Raw genomic sequence first — 19294 nt, forward strand, 5'->3', positions numbered from 1 at the left:
ATTTGGAATTTTCAACATATTGTTTCTTATAAAAAGAAGTGATGTAGTCAGTCTCTCCTCAACTCTTAGCCAAGAGAGACTGGCATGCATATTATTTATATTAGCCCTCTGATTACAATGAAGAGCAAGAACTGCCGCTCTGTTCTGGGCCAGCTGCAGCTTAACTAGGTATTTCTTTGCAGCAAGATAAGACAACTAGAGCCCGCAGGACTCGCTTTTTGGAGTGTGGTGTCAAAAAAAAGCAGAGCATCTCATGTGACATTTGCCCCACACAATATCAGCTGTTGCTGACATGAACGCTGGTCCAAAATTATGTTAGATGACCTTTTCAATTACAATGTCAGCTGATTTTCTATAAAATGTGTGAAATCAGGTTCAAAACAGCACACAGATTAACAAAAGGCAGTTAAAAAGGCACACCATACACGCCAACATTTTTTACTAGAAAGACCCCAGCTCAAGATTGGTTTATAAAATGTCATTTTTTTTATTCATGTTACATAGCTGATACATAGGGCATTAAACATTTCCACGAGGCTTTTGGGGACTACAATCGATGATTAGCAAAAACACAATAGTGGTCCAAATCGCTAATGACAATCTCTGGACTAACCAAACACCCTCTTTAACATGTGCACAAACCTGCATTGAAAAGTACTAAATTGGACACTTGGGACATGGTGTGTATACAGCATCAGTTCCCGTTCCAGTGTACTATTAAATTACATGCATGTAGGAGTATTTTTTTCTTCCCATTATCAGATTGGTTTTATTTTTGGTTTTTAGAATGCCCCACCTCTGTATTCTCTTCAACCAGACATGCTTTATAGTGAATACCATAACCAGGGGGAGTGAGGAAAGACCTTGTCAGAACCAATGGAAATCACCTGGCTGCAAAAGACTGGGTGCCAGCTCATAGACTGGCTGTCCCTGCAGTATGGAACAATTGGACTTGTTAATGTTGGACGTCAGCAGCTGTAACCGTACCAGATAACCAGGTGGAGAAAGAGACTATGGAGGATGACAGTACTATTCATCCAGTTATCCTATTCTGCTTAGCAAACACCCCTGTTCTAAGAATACTTAACTGCCCTGGTATTTGATGGGACTCACATTTTCTGTAGCTCAGCAAAAACCCTAGAATTTCTTATTTTTTCCTCTAATTTGGACTAAAACGTTGATATAAAGAGGTGAAGCTATTCATACTTTTCTAACAGCAGAAACTGCACATATGGAAGGCCAGGATGAACACAAACCAAGGAATGGAGGGTCTTTTTTTCTCTCCAATCAATATTTCTCTTGTCCAAAAACTACAGTATGAAAATACTAAAATGATTTTGGAATTTCCATACGCAGTTTTGACAGTAATGGTTTCATTGCTAGAATCATCTAGAAGTGGAGCGATAAAGGAATGGAAACGTGTAAAAAGGTCATTTTTCTTTTTTTGGAGAGATGACCCCGTTTGAGTTTTAGTTCTCGTTCTCTCCGGCCTCGCCGGCCTCTCCACCTTCCCCTTCCCCTTCCTCGGGCGCGTTGTTGGATGTCCATAACTGGAGAGAGAAAGACACATTGACGTTAAAAACACATGGGGTTGCAAAAAAATAAATAAAAAATAAATTAAGTCTACAAATCTTTAAAAGTCAAAAACTTGTCTACTAAAAACTCGTTACCCATGCAGTCTTCCAACTTAACTCTTATAAGTGAACATGATCATTATTGTACAGTCTCTAAACAGCATCCAAGTTTCATTTTTAACAGACCGTAAATATTGATTGCCTAGAATAAGGAACATGGCAGAGCAGATAGGGAAGGGAACTCACTGTCAGGTTGTCTCTGAGCAGCTGCATGATGAGAGTGCTGTCTTTGTATGACTCCTCGTTCAGTTTGTCCAGCTCTGCAATGGCATCGTCAAATGCCTGGAGACACAAAAAGCACATTTATTACACGGCAAGCTTGGAAAATAGAATCACTGTGCAAAATCCAAGCTACCATAGATCGAGTAAACCCCCTGCATGTCCAGCACAGATATCAAGCTATGTACTTGGTATCTCCCACTGAAATAACTTTTCCCAGAAGAGACATATCATTACAAATCAACCCATTCACACACTTATCTACTTGTTAGCAATTCAATCAAACACACCACTTATCTTTCATTCTGATATAGAACAAGCAGATAACACAGGAACTTCTCCACATTTCAAACAAAGTCCCCATATCTAAAGAAAACAGCGGACAGGACAGAGGAGAGGGGCTGGACTAACCTGTTTGGCCAGTGAGCAGGCCTTCTCTGGGGAGTTGAGGATCTCGTAGAAGAAGACTGAGAAGTTGAGGGCCAGGCCCAGGCGGATGGGATGCGTGGGATCCATCTCCTTCTTGCTGATGTCAAACGCCTGCTGGTACGCCTCCTGAGAGTTCTCTATGGTCGCTGGGGAGCACAGAGATCAGAGTGGACGTTGTTGGAAGTCATTGGAGGCAATGGTACAGTGTGACACCCCACCAGACTTATTTTGACTAACACCAAGTGTGAGACTTGTTAGCCAAATTCACTCTGTAGCAATTATGATATAGGCTAGTGGACATTGACAGCTAGTGGATGCTAGGTTAAAGACTACAGGTGTCGTATTGGACGATTCTGTGTGGCATGTTCTCTGCAATAAGCAACTGAACATCGCAGTCAAGCGGCACATTGATTTCCTTTTGTCCAAGCCCCATTTGAAATGCACATGCTTATAACTGGGCATAGAGCCCTCTTTAGTGTGCGTCACACAATGGGTGCCAGTGGGAGTCTCATAGAGGTCCATACAGTAGGATAGGATCCTCCCCTCTTCCTCAGGAGACGGTTCCCTGCGGTGGCGCGAGTGTGTGTGACGCCTCACTTGACACCATTTCCCGCTCTGTGACAAAATGTGCCGTTCTATTTCGGCTGCTGCACGAAGGGCTCAGAGTTTAAAGCGGAGGGGCCTCATTTTAACCTCCTCGCAGACTGTAGAACAAAGTCCTAAAGAATATCTTGTAATAGTGGCCATCAAAGGCTTCTTTATTAGGATGTGACTCGGAGGGGAGATTCATATTGGGGCTGTTACGCCATCAGAGGGAGGCGAAATCTATTGGGCTGCGAGGACCAACGTATATACCCCACAGAACATTTACTTTATGCCCCACACAGTCTTTCAAGCCTGTTTAGATGTCATTCTGGGATTAAATAAAAAAAAGTTGATGTATTTTACATATCTGGCTCGAGTAGCACTTGGGCTAGGGAGATTATTACATTTGACATTTTATTCATTTAGCAGACACTCTTATCCAGAGCGACTTACAGGAGTAATTAGGGTTAAGTGCCTTGCTCAAGGGCACCGACAGATTTTTCACCTAGTCGGCTCAGGGATTCAAATCAGCAACCTTTCGGTTACTGGCCCAACACTCTTAACACTAGGCTACCTGCCGCCCTATTCAGAGTAATTCACACACCTAAAATGTAGGCTTATTTCTTGCAAATACCAACATGGCAAAAACCTCATGCAGTATTCAGTTCAAGGGGCCATTTCAATCTCACCTGTCTTGTCATCCCCGGAGGCGACTTCGGCAAGGTATCTATAGTAGTCGCCCTTCATCTTAAGATAGAAGACTTTGCTTTCGGCATTTGTGGAGTTCTCAATTAAATATTTATTCAGCAGTTCCTGTTGAAAGGAAACAGGGATTAATCATTTGTTCACACACTGCATAAACTTCCATCCATTTAACAGTCAATGTTTCCTTATTATTGAAATCCTGTTAACCTACTCTGACTGGCTAAAGAAAGAAGGTTGATTCTGATTGGCTGAGACAACATACACCCAAACATGACCATGTGAGTTGAGTTCCCATCTTATCCAGAGTTCCCAACCAAACCCTCCCACACCAGTGGTGGGCAGATTAACCTAAATCTTTCCGTTACAACTGTAATGTATCCAACAAAAACTGGGTTAGCAGCATTAGTGACTGTACTGGACCAAGGAGGTGTATCAACGATGACGAACACACGTTTCAAAATTCATATCTTGATTATTTGAACATTTTGATTGAGCCTGTGACCAAATTTGATTAACCAGTTCAGTGGCCTCACGTGATGACATCATGCGAGTGATGTCCTTGCTGGATGTGCCCACACGAGGGAGGCATACACTCGTAGGGCTGCGACAGTCATGGAATGTTGGATGACGGTAATTGGCCAGCCAATTTTGCACTGCGTCAAGTCATTCCAACTTGTCCATAATGAGGCCAGGCCTCCTGCGGGTTCCTGGCCATCTTTTGCCCCAGATTCTTCCGGGCTCCTTTCGTTCCAACGTTCTTCAGTGCTCTGTCTTAGTAGCACAGACACCGCCATCGAATCAACGTGTCTCAGAAGCAAAACCAGCGGCTGAATGCACTGACTGCACTGGGAAAATAGCAGCACTGCTTGTACGCTACATATTAGATAGCACTCCCAGGCCCCCCACAGCATATGCATCTATATTTAAACCCTGCAGCAGCAGAAACTCCAGCATCACTGCAGACCAGTTCCTCTGCAACACACTAAATATACTGAAGAGGGTACAGGAAATACAGTAGGCGCTATAGCCTGCATGACCATACATTTCATGTGGGGTTCAATCCAAGGCAAGTTTCATTCTGTAAGGGAAATGTATCAGCTCCTGACACTGCGGTGTGGAATGCTCAATCGCCAGTTAGTTAGCGTGAAGGAGCCTAACCAGGCAGGGCCAACTCATCAGGATCAGTCTCCAAAAGGGCCTGACTGCTGCCTGATTACAGATTACTGCGAATCTGTGTCAGTGAGACCAAGGGTTTAAGGTCACATTACCTTGTTTTAAATACCAGATTAAACAAGTTCACCGCAGATGAGGCTGACAGACCTAATGGCAACTACTGACACTGACAGACAGTGAGTCGAAGTAGGCGTGTCTCAGGGCTCATCCGGCCCTGCCCCCGCTCTTACCCAAGCCACTCCCACCCAGTCTACTTACAGACGAGATTAGTCTAGATGATAAACAGCACGCTCAAATGTCTAAAGTTCCCAGCATTCCTTCCCATACGTCGCCCTGCCTGCAGACGAGTGGAGGGAGAGTGGCCTGGTTGTTCACAATGTGTTCAGTTCACACAGCGCTCTAGTTTCACTCAGACCAAGGCAGTCTTTATTAGGCACCAAATGGAAGGAAACAGGGAGGAATTACATGAACCTGTCCAAAAGGAAATGCTGGTTTTAATTTTGGGGTTGCAAAACATTTAGCTACGGTTTGCCCTAATAAATGACCCAGGCAATAGCACTGTGCTCGATAAAACCAGCTCCTATATATCATCTGTGGCCATGATATAGTCCTAACAAGAGCTGGTGAAATTCTCCAGGGTTCGACTAGATTGCAGTATAGTGGCTGTGCTCGTCTATTGGAGATGAGCATATCGTGAACATCCGGATGCTATTCCATCAAGACTACTGTGCGAATCTGGCCGGGTTTTCAATTATCACGAAAATGTGGGCCATCGCCATTACAACCTAGAAGGTTTGACTTTGAAAAAATGTGTCTTGCCAAGGTTATATTCACAGGTGAAGAAGAGACAAGCCTGGATTGTTGTGTAGTGGGCCACGTTCTGTTCGGTCTTACCTATACCTGAAAGTGGAGCACTGAAAACAGCCTGCACCACCCTCAGCAGGACTCCAATTTCCCGGCGGCATCGATGGCCACGGCCTAACCAACAATAAGTGAACCGATTCTGAACAATCACCTGTAGTTGCATACAAACTACAGCTGCCAACAGATTGAGAGGTGGTTACTGAGGGTAACTATCCAGCTTCCATGATCCATTCACAGTGCAGACAGGCAGGGTGGGTAAGGGTACAGTGTCTGCCTGGCTGTGGGCAGCAGAGCAGAGGGGTTTCACCCAGTCCAGTCTGGCATGACATCGCCTCAGTGGAAAGTGAGTGCCATATTATCCAGTCCTGTCTCCACCACCAGGCCTAATTCAGCCCAGTCAAGCCAAGGCCTGTCAGCTGAGAGGAGACAGGTGGTTATGTGCACCAGTAGCCAGCCGCCAAGCAGAAGGGGCGAGTTGGGGCAAGCAGTGTGATACACATTCTCATAGGCTGGCTCCACCACGCCCTCAGTCAACACTGGCAGGCAGCTGAGTCAGAGCCACACACACTAGAAAGTGGCAAGTGCACAGACGTGGGGTAGCTGTAAGGTGTGGTCAGAAGATGTGCCCATCTGTACAGTTTACATAACCATGACTCACTGGCATACAGGAAAGGAGAGAGGGTGGTTAACCAACCTGAGGTACACCTACACCATAGCCTACAGTTAGCTGCTTATCAGTTATGCCTACATACATAGGGTTTGACATTGTTTGCTTGCTCGTATAGAGAACCACTATGCATATATCCCACTAAAAATCTCTGTTGGTGACCATTAATATCTATATTGGTCTGAGTAAATAACAGCAACCCAATTAGAACAGCAGTGGCAATGAAATGTGATTAGCAAGTGACATGCTTTGAATATCTCCCTGGCACACTGCCGCCTTCATAAAAATCTGTAGAGATGTGACATGACATTGTCATAACCCTTAATCGTATTCTTATATGTATGGTTCAGTGCTAGATTGGGCTCCAGTGTGCTTACAAACGCTGCCCGCCCCGCCCCTCAACCCAATCCCCTCATCTCAGACCTCCTTGTGTCTAAAGGCCAACAGCACAGTGAAATTCTCTCAACCTCACAGTTAAGCCTCCACGAGATCCTCTCTTAATCCACTATCAAGACCGGATAGGAATAATGGGCAGAGCCATTCACTAGTACAGCCTTGGATTTAAGAAGTGAAAACAATTGCCTCAGATGAAACCAAACAGAAAAAGAGTCCGTAGTGGCAGTCAAGTAATATTAATGGAAGGGAACCAAAAATATATTTTCCTACATGTTTCAGTTTTAAATCAATCAGAGCACCATACCATTTCGGAGCCCCCAAACGGGTAGCAAGCTAGGTTAGTGGGGTTGAGAGACATAGCCTATTGAGCAAACTGGGCTATGATAGTCCTGTTACACAATTGTGAATGAACTCTTTCACTTCGCTAGCTTCATTACAACTCATGTGCCAGATTAAACTATGTGAATGGTCCGTGCTATCCGGGTTCCTTGGGACATCACTACTCCATTGAAGTTTATATTTAAAAAATGATTAAGGTAAAGGTTATGGTTAGGGTAGTGTTTAGGGTAGGGATGTCCCAAGGAACATGGATCCTATGTCAGTATCAAAACAGGAGGAGCCCACGCACTCCCAGTTTCAGGCCTGTAACAGCACAGCTCTTGATCAGCCACCACTGGTGCTCTGCCAGTGTCTACTCCACCCATTCTGACACACCTTGCTGTGCAGACACACTGGATTGTGACCTTTGTCAGTCTGCGCCATCACGTGGTTAAACCCCATTGTTCAGTGAGACATTCCCAACAGGAAGAAACCGGGGAGGGGATGAAAATACAATACTACCTTCTCATCTCGGGGCCGGGGGAAGATCCCCATTTTAGACCGTAGGAACTCATGGAGAATCGTGGGACATGACATTTGATCCACATTGCATTGAAACAATCTAATGTTAGTCTCTGTTTAGAGTAAAATAAAATGGGAGGTGTGATATGCTTAACAGATTTTAAATAAATTCATGGTTGGGTTCAGGGAAACACTCAATGCTGAGAGTGAGACCAAAGGTCAATTCCATTTCAATTCAGGAATTAAACTTAACATAGAAAAAAATATATATGTGCAATTCTACCTGAATTGAGACAGAATTCAACCCAATCCTGGTAGACTGATAAAAACATGGAGATAAATCTGCATAGCTATGCTTTTGTTATGCAAACAATGTATTTCATCGAGCATACTTAAATGTAGTGTTGACTGTTCAGAGAAGGCATTGCTCCTAATTTAAAGAGAGACCCTTTTCTTCAGCACATTTATCCAGACAGCATAGAGATTAGATTCCTGTGGCAGTATGGCTGGGTGAATTACTGATGTCTCGTGCTTGCACTGATGCACTCAAATATGCCTCAGGAGGAGCAGGTAACCAAACACTTCCTAGACCTAGAAAGATAACTAATCAACTATTTAAAATGATATTTTACATCCATAGTCAATATAATGATGCAACACAGTGACTGTCTGACTAGTGACCACACTTTCCCAGCTGCAAGCTGTGAGAGGGTGAGATGAGTGTATTCAGTATCCTAGGCCAGTGGTTCCCAACTTTTTTTGGTTACTGTACCACCAACTGAATTTTGATCTACCCGGAGTACCCCCTCATGCACATTTTACCAGTAGGCCTATGGTCTCATGAGTCTTCTCAAGTACCCCCTGTGGATAGGCCAAGTACCTCCATGGGTCCTAGTACCCCTGGTTGGGAACCACTGTCCTAGGCTAGTACCATACACTTAACACCCACGCCCACTTTATGTACTAAACATTTCCAGAATAATTAATCTGTATTAGTACTACATACCAGTACGTCGTTGCAGATATCTCTCAGCTCTCCCTCCACCTTCTCCCGGTATTCGTTGACCATTGCGAGCTTCTTGTCGCTTCCCTCGGTCTTCTGTCCGATGCTGGAGATGACTCTCCATGCCGACCGCCGTGCTCCGACCACATTCTTGTATGCGACAGATAGCAGGTTCCTCTCCTCGTTTGACAGCTCGCCCCCCTGCTCCGTTACCTCCTTCATGGAGGCAGCCATGTCATCGTAGCGCTCGGCTTGCTCCGCCAACTTGGCCTTCTGAATAAGCTCCGTTTTATCCATTGTTTTTTATTCTTTTGTGTGTAACCTTAGCTTGACTAGTCAGGGACTGTTTAAAAACAATAGGAGTCCAGGAATGCAACAGGGAATAAATTGAAGAAGGAAGTACAAGATGGAGAGTAGGGGATGCTCCGGAGTATTCCACCAAAAACCTGCAAGTGTAAAACGGGAGGTTTATGTCACTGTTTGTCACGGGAGGTTTATGTCACTGTTTGTCAATTTATTATGGAAGAGGTTGTGACCCAATGTAGTGAATGCACTTTTGCTAACACCAGCGTATTATAAACTGAAGCCGATAGAAATAACCATTTGAGAGCAATCGGACTTGTACAGGTTACACACGCTAACTACCGTTACATTCGGATGTGTGTGCGCGTGTCTTGCGTGCGTGGACGTGGTGTCTGTCAAATTTGATGGGTCGCTACCGTTTGCTAGCTAGTGAAACAGTACCAGTAGCTACCTGACGTTAGTTAACGCAGAAAGACTCAACGCTAGCTATAAGCTAACCATTTAACGTTAACTAGTTAGCAATCATAGCTAGTTAGGCTGGCAGTGCAGTGGTCACAGTTGCTGACTGTGTAACGACGTTAGCTAGCAAGCTAACGTTAGCATTCAGACAGTGCACAGATAGACTATGCTAGAGATAAACAGTTACCTAACTACATCCCTACTACGTTGACATTTATTCAACACAAAAAGGATGCATCTATCTTGCTTCCGCCAGACAAACTAACTAACATAAGCCCGCCAGATGAGCATCTAGCTAACGTTAGCCTACGGTAGTAAAAGCTAACTAGTAACGTTAGCGTTGGGCCACTCCTTTAATTATGAATGGGTTGCAACAACATAATGTTACCATTCTATACACTTGGCTACAAAAGAAACAGACTTTACAAATCGCAAACTAAAAAAGATTGAAATAGAATTTCTGAATTTTCTAACCTCTAAGGTCCCGATTTCTTCCTCCGAATTGATCCGCTTTTGAGATTGGTATGAGGCAGAGCGGAAAAACAGCAGACGTGCAATTCAACCAAACTTGCTAGGGCGGCTCTAGCTGAGAATGATTTTCCAATCAGAAATATACATTTTCACCTGTCAATGATAATTTCTAGAGATACTAGCCAGTAGCTATTTAGCGCGGGGAAAGGGGGCGGGAGTTCAGGGACTTTTAGACTAGCCTGTAGGCTGCGGCTGGGGCCACGGGGTTTCCTCCAATTAGAGCAAGGGAGAAGACGTCACCATTGCCATGGTTATCCTTCGTTCCAGCACACTTTCATACATTGGAGTGTAAGTGAGGCACGAAGGCGGGCGTGGCACTCGAGATATTCCTAATTCTCCCCCTTGATACCTTTTCTCCCTCTGAAATTTAGATTTTGTGGGTGATGTCGGCCATACAACCTTGACCAAATGACTCCATATTAGTTCTCACTAAAGCAATGATGGCTTTAATAACATTTTCACTGCACAGAACACATGATTCTGGTAATAGGGCTCACAGAGCACAGACCAATGTATTTAATTATTTGTGACATAGGCCTGGTTATGTCAAATATCGATTTGCCTTTTCCCTCTATTTCATTTCACCCATGGGGAAATGTCCCCGAATCTTGATGGTGTTATTATGCCTCGGATGATCAACTGGCTGGGTAATCTGCATCCCCTTGTGTTCATGTTGTTTCCCCTATGGCCATGATTTGTAGCCCATAGCTGAAAAGGGGACTTCCGTGTCATAATTTGCTATGATTGTTGTGATTGCCTAATACTGTGTGGCTTGGTTTGTAAAAAAATTAGCATCACAATGGCAGAAGTGGTCTGCCAACAGGCAAGCGGGCTGAGTGCCCTCTCTATCATTTCTGGGGTCACAGACATGGGAGATCCACCTGTCTAATCGAATCCTACGCCTAGATGCATTCTGATCATACCCGATGTCAACAGCTGGATATGCTATTGAGAAAGATTTTATTTGACACCAGCCGAACAAGGTTGTAATCTGGAAAATCATTTTTCTAATTCAGACCTCATTCTGTGAATTATATTGATCATATGTTTTTTCCATGAGGTCAGTGTCCAGCGGCCTTTTTCTTCCCGATCAACTGATATTCTCTCTCTCGAATCCTATCTTCAAAACAAATTCCCCTCCCCCACTCAGAAATATAACCAGCATATGTTTTTCTTATTATTGTTTTTTTTAAACAGTTTTCCATTGCAACCTCATCATTAGCCACTTTCAGCAGCCATTTTGTTTGTTTCCGTCGAGTCTTTGTCTACCCTGTGGTTTTATTGTCCGATAATTGGCAGCATGCATTAGCTGAAATGAAAGGTCTCTCAGAAGGGCCCTGAATGCTCTCACACAGTGTCATGGGAACAATCTACAGTGGAAAACACAGAGCATCAATGCCACGTCCGTTCATCATAAAAACCTGTGATTTTGTTGACTTTGAAGTAGGCTACACTGCTGTGATTTTGGTTGACTGAGACAAGGCTACGCAAATCCCACGGGATGTAATAGGTAGGCCTAGATGATGAACGTGTTTTGTGGGTCAATTATTTCGTCATGCTCAGCTCAGTCCTGACACTTTCGTTGTGATGGATAGTGCAGTCCCTATGATTTCATGGGGTTGGTTTGGGTGTTCTCGATTGTTTGGGGAAAATGGCCTGTAGGCCATTAGGGTGATTTTTTACAGTGGCCTCACATGTGGATAAATTACAGGTCTGGAATGTCCCCTCACAAGCCCTGTAACTCTAGAACCCCATTTGCTATGACTGAACAGACAAGGGAGGCTAGTTATGTTATACCTTACTCTCTTTTGGCCCTGAATCTTTACTCATTTCCCAATAGATTTATCTTTGCTTTCAAGGGGGTATCTGTCTGCTAAATGTAGACTTATTCACAACCTATATGATATTGCAGAGATATGACAGATTTGAAGATGATGTCATAGACAGTGAAATGATTACACTTACATTTGGGCCTTTTGCCTTTCTGGCCCCTTTGGACAAATGGTTATCAAACACCTTTACATTCTGTTCTTGAGGAAGCTACCCACAGGGAATTAAGTGAATGAAGAGGAAGCAGAGAAGAAGCAGCAAGGGTTTCTGAAAACCTGGATTTAAGCTATGCCTATTGCCTCAAGGACAAAACACAGCTTTTTGTGAGGCTCAAGGTGTGCTGAGTGATGGACAATGGCCATCTTCAATTTCCCCCTCTTGCATACATTCCCCGTATCTACCCTCAGCACTAGTGTGACCTCCACCCCGTCTCACCTCCAGTATGAAAAGTAGATTCCACAGGCTGCTCAGTAACTGAACAGGCAGGCGTAGGTTTACGTAAGTCAGAGAAACCCTTGGGTGTTGTTAGTCTCTACTGAAACCTGCCTGCCTGGCAACAGTCCTACTGACTCTCACTCACTACCCTGCCTGCACAGATAGACAGGACAGATATGAGTCCAATAGACGACAAGGCTTGATTTATAGCCGAAAGTGCTGCTGAGTCATAAATGTCCAAGGTAACCTTCCATTATTTAAGCCACCAGCAGCAGTCAGCCTAATTGGGATCTTACTCATGGCAATCAGTCTCCGATGACCTGTCCAAAGTGACAAAGAGAGAGAGATGGAGGGAGGCAGAGAGAGAGAGAGAGAGAGAGAGAGAGAGACGAGGCAAGGAATATTAAGAGCATCTTTTCAATCAATCACAATCTTTGCTCCTGTTGGAATTAGCTTTCCTTGAATGCCTTTTCCTTGGTGTTTCAACAACAACAGAAACAAAGGCTGAAAGGTTTGTGAGAATAATTAATAAGGGAAATAATGGAGATGATGTTGCTCTCAGACTGCATCCATCGTGCTTTATTTAGAGTATTTTCCTCTTCACGGTTGACTGCCGCCTAGCACTGCTATTTATTGCTCATAATGACTGGGCAGACTGTCTCACACTGTCTGGAGGCTGGCTGACTGGCTTCTCTCCTCTTGCAACTTGGCTCTGCAAGAAGCCTGATGTCAGTTGGGAGTGTCTGTCAAGTGAAAAGGCAAAGATAAAGATCAAAACAAAGGGGGAAAAACATTAACCCAAACACCTCTATATTGTATTTCTTTCTTTATTTCCCTTGAAAACATTTGTCATTTTTAAGAAACGACTAAACAGGTGATATACTGTAGCATCGTGTGAGATTCGAGGAGAAACCCAGGCCAAAGCAAAGGCTGAGTACTGATTATAGGTTATATTCAGTAGTTGCAGAATGGAATCATGTGTGGGAGTAGGATTACAGAAGTGGCTTTAGTGGTCTGTGAGGCATAACAAGAGATCATGTTTTAATGCTAGGACCATTGTCAAAAGACAGTGACGAGATTTCACGAGAAACGAGGGCAAAGGCGAAGTCCTTTAGGCAGGGTTTCCCAAACTCGGTCCTGGGGCCACCCCTGGGTGCACATTTTGGTTTTTGCCCTAGCACTACACAGCTGATTCAAATAACCAACTCATCATCAAGCTTTGATTATTTGAATCAGCTGTGTAGTGCTAGAGCAAAAACCAAAAGGTGCACCCAGGGCGGGCCCCAGGACCGAGTTTGGGTAAAGCTGCTTTAGTGTATAAGCCAAAGTCTCTTGCACTGTTCATGCCCTGAGTTCCAATTAACAACCTGAAAATCCTGGTGGAGATTTACTGAAGATAGATAAGATAAAAACCAGCCCAACCCAATGTACCTACGGTTTTCAGTGTAGTTTTCCAACACTGTGGGTGGGGTTAGGTGTAGGGCAGGCCTACTGTAGTTTAGTTTCAGTGAATGATGACTGATAGAGATAGGCCTATAAAGTAGTGGGAGGCCTCATATCTTGACCCTATCTTGAGTCTGTGGATACTTACGTAATGTTGGCAGTAGGCCCAGTGTGTAAATGGGCTATGTGTGAGCTAGGGTCATTGTAATAAGGGGTGGAATTGGGAGCCATTACATTGAGAAGAACTCAACACTGTCGCAATAAATAAATAAAATATACATGTGAAAATGTTTCCCCTGAGATTTTCATGTTGGGAACTCTGTCCCCATGCATTCCATTCCCAATTCCACCTCAGACTATAATTCAAGAAATCATATTGTAATTTACATAAAATAATATACAAATGTACTGTAATGTTGATGTAGTGTAAACAGAGCATTATTTTGTGGACTGGTGTTTCAAATTCAGTGTAATATTTAACAGGTTTGCAATGCTTAATGTCTGGGTGTTACTCACCTTCAGATTAAATACTGGTTAAAGATGTGGCTATGAGAAAGGGCAATAGGGTTGTTGTAACATGCAAATACAGCAAGTTGAGTAAGCAAGTTGATTCGTGTAGTGATGAATGAGCAGAAACCAGCCAGATAATGCATGGGATGGTGTAGGAAAGAGGCTTGTGGCCTTACTCTTGAAAGGTATTGGCAACAAGGAGGTGTTAGTGGAGTGGAAGGAGGAAGTCGTGCCACCAGGAATACAAGTTTAGGGTTATTTTCTTGTAGGCCTCAAAGAGCAAAAGGCCAAAATCTTGCAGGAACTTTGTACGGAAAGATTAAAAAATGATGCATCAAAAAGCAAAACTTAAGTTGACTGCTGCTTTAAATCCTGATGACAAATAACCCTTCAAATCCCTGCAGTACAAAAAGCCCAGAAAGGTTACCTCACCTGAGCTTTAAACTGGCCTGTAGGCGAGCCGCCGCCAATACTGCCCTAATCTAATTCTGAACCTGAGTCTCCATAAGGCTGCAAGATAGCTGCTTATATAGCCCCACCATACCAGGGAGATAACAAAGGTAGGCAAGCAAGTTACATATTTTAAGCATGAATATTTCCACACCAAAGCATGAATTTTAAATTATATTTTCCATTTTAAATATACATAGGCAGCTACCTGTGCTAATTATAATGAACAAAAATATAAACACAACATGTAAAGTGTTGGTTCCATGTTTCATAAGCTGAAAAGAAAAAGATCCCAGAAATGTTCTATATGCACAAAAAGCTTATTTCTCTCAAATTTTGTGCACAAATTTGTTTACATCCCTGTTAGTGAGCGTTTCTCCTTTGCCAAGATAGTCCATCCACCTGACAGGTGTGGCATATCAAGAAGCTGATTAAACAGCATGATCATTACACAGGTGCACCTTGTGCTGGGGACAATAAAAGGCCACTCTAAAATGTGGAGTTTTGTCACACAACACAATGCCACAGATGTCTCAAATTTTGAGGGAGCATGTAATTGGCATGCTGACTGCAGAAAATGTCCACCAGAGCTGTTGCCAGAGAATTTAATGTTCATTTCTCTACCATAAGCCGCCTCCAAGAGTTTTTAGAGAATTTGGCAGTACGTCCAATTGGCCTCACAACCGCAGACTACATGTAACTATGCCAGCCCAGGACCTCCACATTCGGCTTCTTCACCTGCGAGATCGACTAAGACCAGCCACCTGATGAAACTGTGGGTTTGCACAACCGAAGGATAATTCCCAGTTTGAACTGCAGATGGCAGACAGCATGTATGGCTTTGTGTGAGCCAGCGGTTTGCTGATGTCAACGTTGTGAACAGAGTGCCCCATGGTGCCGGTGGGGTTATGGTATGGGCAGGCATAAGCTACGGACAACGAACACAATTGCATTTTATTGATGGCAATTTGAATGCACAGAGATACCGTGACGAGATCCTGAGGCCCATGGTCATGCCATTCATCCGCCGTCATCACCTCATGTTTCAGCATGATAATGCACGGCCCCATGTCACAAGAATCTGTACACAATTCCTGGAAGCTGAAAATGTCCCAGTTCTTCCATGGCCTGCATACTGAACAGGAATATCACCCATTGAGCATGTTTGGGATCCTCTGGATCAACGTGTACGACAGCGTTCCGGCCAATATCCAGCAACTTTGCACAGCCATTGAAGAGGAGTGGGACAACATTCCACAGGCCACAATCAACAGCCTGGTCAACTCTATGCGAAGGAGTCATGTCAAGCTACATGAGGCAAATGGTGGTCACACCAGATACTGACTGTTTTTCTGATCCACACCCCTACCTTTTTTGTTTAAGGTATCTGTGACCAACAGATGCATATCTGTATTCCCAGTCATGTGAAATACATAGATTAGGGCCTAATTTATTTATTTCAATTGACTGATTTCCTTATATGAACTGTTACTCAGTAAAATCTTTGAAATTGTTGCATGTTGCGTTTATATTTGTGTTCAGTGTATTTTAAACATGAATATTTCCACAACAAAGCAAGTATTTTAAATTATATTTTCAATTTTAAATATACATTTTAGCTTAATTATTAAATATAGAAATGCTGAGCATAATAGTTTTATCACTAGCAAAATACTTTTTGAGAGTAGCACCTGTGCAGTAAAAAGGCGCTTGATCAGGCGCGCACACTCCTGGAACGCACCCAAAGCCTACCTGCAGCTAGCTACTCCAACACTCTACTCTGTCCAGTCCTGGAGAGAGAAACTCAGACAAAGACAAGATGCAAGTTAATGGTAATGTTATACAATGTAAACAAATGTATTTGAAACAGTAATGTATATTTGGACTTGATCAGGCTCTGTGTATTTCATTTAGGCTACTGATTTTACATTTTTAACCAACAAAACAACTGCCGCATGCCGTTATTAGGCCTTCACCACTGCCTTTCAATCAGAGAAACAAAATGATAGCCCAAATATATTTAAGCCTGGCTGTCTCGTATTTCCCACTGTGATTATGAAGTTTGATATATTGATTGATTCATTGATTGATGCAGATTAGATTTGTATATCTTCCTCTTATTATTCACTTGTGAAAGTTACATTGATCATGGGTTAATTGAGAATTGTTCATTTTAGACAGTAGTGTCTCTTGTCCACCCCAGTGCTGCTAGTTTATAAATAGTGCCCTTAAATAGGCTGGAGAATCCCATGGCGGGAGTTCTACTTTGGAGTCCTCATCTTGGATCTCAGCCAACATTATGGCAACTATGAGCTGGAATTCTTTAAAGTTCAGTTTGTGCTAGCCAGCAGATCCGACCCATTTGTTTACAGCTGCACTAGGGTCGGACTAGCTCTCGAAAACCGTTCTTCTCTGTATGTAGGGTTTTCAGCCATCACTTTTGCCCATATTTGGCTCTGTGTAAACTACAAATCCGACACTGTGTTTTAACGTTTAGAAACGTCACATGCAACAATTTCAAAGATTTGACTGAGTTACAGTTCATATAAGGAAATCAGTCAATTGAAATAAATAAATTAGGACCTAATCTATGGATTTCACAACTGGGCAGGGGTGCAGCCATGGGTGGGCCTGGGAGGGCATAGGCCCACCCACTTGGTGGCCGAACCCACCCACTGGGGAGCCAGGCCCAGCCAATCAGAATGAGTTTTTCCCCACAAAAGGGCTTTATTACAGACATAAATACTCCTCAGCACCCCTGCCAGTCATGTGAAATCCATAGATTAGGTCATTATGCATCCAAAACCGTACCGCTAGTGATGTGTGTTAATGTTCAGATCGAGAGTAGGGACTCTTAATAAAACTCCCCAGTACAGAAGACTCCTTCGTCCATTGACTCTTATGTGTAATGTAATGGGGGCTAGTCAGGGGTAGGCAATTAGATTTAGGCCGATTTATGTCGGAGCGGATGGTCTGGGCCGGAAGGAACATAATTATAATCATTTGTACACTGCAAATTGTCCACAACTAAGCCCAAAAAGAGATCATTTTCAAATACTATCATTTCATACCTTGATTACAGTGAGACACAATCACATGTATCTTTTTTATTTATAGGAATACTTGGTGAACAGATTTCCTAAATGAAACACATTTTTGGCTGAATTCCTGATGATTTTAGTCTTTTAGCAACATGGGTGTATTTACATACACTAGCATTGCTTTCAATTGTATTGGGTTGCACAAAAAGTCTGTGGGAAGCAATATGTCACGTCTACTCCCGCTCCTCCTCTCCTTCTCCGGCGCTCGACGTCGCCGGTCTACTAACCACCGGTCTACTAACCACCGGTTCTGGCAACCCACCTTTACGCACACCTGGCAACCATCATTACGCACACCTGCGTCTCTTTATCAGTCACACCTGGACTTCATTACTCCCTTGATTACTTACCCTTTATATAGCACTATTTTGTCATCAGTCATTAGGTAGTATTGTTTGTGTTTCCATGTCAGACGCGTCCCTTGTTTAGTTATCGGTCATGGTTATTAAACTCACTAACTGCACCTGCTTGCTGACTCCCTGCGTCTACGTTACAGAATACTACCTCAACAAATGGAAGCAGCAGTTAATCAAGACATCTCCCAGATGGTCGGTGAACAGGGACACCTATTTCGAGAACCCCCCGACCAGCTGGCTCATTTGAGAACGTCTATAGATGAGGTCCTCCGCGTTCTTCAACGAGTTGACATTACTCAAGGTGCGTCATCTCCAAACAGAGGAGGATTCTCTACCACAAGTCGACCCATCGAGCCAGTACCCCAGCCAATCCAGCAGTCTGTCCTGGTCAGCAATGCCGATTGTCCCTCCTGGGCAAATATGACGGGACCATCGAAATGCCGTGGCTTCCTACTCCAGTGCTCCCTCTATTTCGCTCATCAGATGGGAGTCCCTACCACCGAGAGGTCCAAGGTTGCCACGGTTATTTCTCTGCTGACCGGACGGGTGTTGGAGTGGCCAAGGCCGTCTGGGAGAGAGGAGAGGAGGAGCTGGGTTCCAATGAGGGGTTCATGGCTCTGTTCAGGGGAGTCTTCGACCATCCACCGACGGGTAGAGAGGGGGGTGAGCACCTACTCCAACTACGGCAGGATGGCCAGACCGCAGCGGAGTATGCGCTCATCTTTCGGACAGTGGTAGCCGAGACGACAACCTATCCTTGGACGACCTCATCGCGATGGCCATCCGTCTGGATAACCTGCTTCGGGAGCGTCGGAACCCCCATCGCCTCTTTACCTCCTCCGATTATCATTCTGAGTCAGAGCCTGAACCCATGGAGGTGGGGGCCACACGCCTCTCCGCGGCTGAGCGATGCCGTCGTAGACAGCTGGGGCTCTGTCCTTATTGCGGACAGTAGGGGTACCAGCTTCAACGGTGTCCGGTACGTTCTAACCGGGGGTCCTAACCGGGGGTCCACGAGAGCAGAGGGACAGCCACGTGATCATCCGTCTCCTGGGCTTGGCGTGAGTATTCCATCATCACTTTCCGCCAAACCTTTCCTAGTATCAATTTCACTAGCTGGCTGTCCTTCATGTTTTGTTTCTACAGCTCTAGTGGACTCCGGTGCCAGGGTAATTTTATTGACCAGGTCCTCACCTCCTCCCTTAACATCACCTCATACCCACTCTCATCTCCTTATCCGGTTCAAGCGCTGGATAGTCATCCACTAGGATCCGGGACAATCACACACATCACAGCACCACTCACCCTCACCGTGGAATCCATACATCAAGAAAGCCTTCCCTTCCTCATCATCAGTGCAC

General features: G+C 44.1%; 1 protein-coding gene across 1 annotated transcript; it reads right to left on the minus strand.

Moving 5' to 3' along the window:
* Positions 1-1293: 1293 nt before the first annotated feature.
* LOC311102375 (14-3-3 protein beta/alpha-1-like) lies at positions 1294-9906 on the minus strand. Its single transcript, XM_084143697.1, has 6 exons — positions 9752-9906; positions 8519-8961; positions 3557-3680; positions 2265-2428; positions 1821-1916; positions 1294-1550 (listed from the first exon to the last, which is right to left on the minus strand). The coding sequence occupies exons 2-6, from the start codon at positions 8810-8812 to the stop codon at positions 1470-1472; spliced, it is 759 nt and encodes a 252-aa protein (XP_083999823.1). The 5' UTR covers positions 8813-8961; positions 9752-9906; the 3' UTR covers positions 1294-1469.
* Between the last annotated feature and the right edge of the window lie 9388 nt (positions 9907-19294).

Source organism: Coregonus lavaretus, assembly GCF_964263955.1.
Source record: "Coregonus lavaretus genome assembly, chromosome: 27".
In the NCBI taxonomy this organism is placed as follows: domain Eukaryota; kingdom Metazoa; phylum Chordata; class Actinopteri; order Salmoniformes; family Salmonidae; genus Coregonus; species Coregonus lavaretus.

Coding starts and splice junctions, on each gene's coding strand:
- LOC311102375 (XM_084143697.1), bottom strand. CDS start 8,812: ATGGATAAAACGGAGCTTATTCAGAAGGCCAAGTTGGCGGAGCAAGCC. Junction 2,429..3,556: donor CTCCGGGGATGACAAGACAG/GTGAGATTGAAA, acceptor TGTGCTCCCCAG/CGACCATAGAGAACTCTCAG. Junction 1,551..1,820: donor TGCTCAGAGACAACCTGACA/GTGAGTTCCCTT, acceptor TTCTCTCTCCAG/TTATGGACATCCAACAACGC.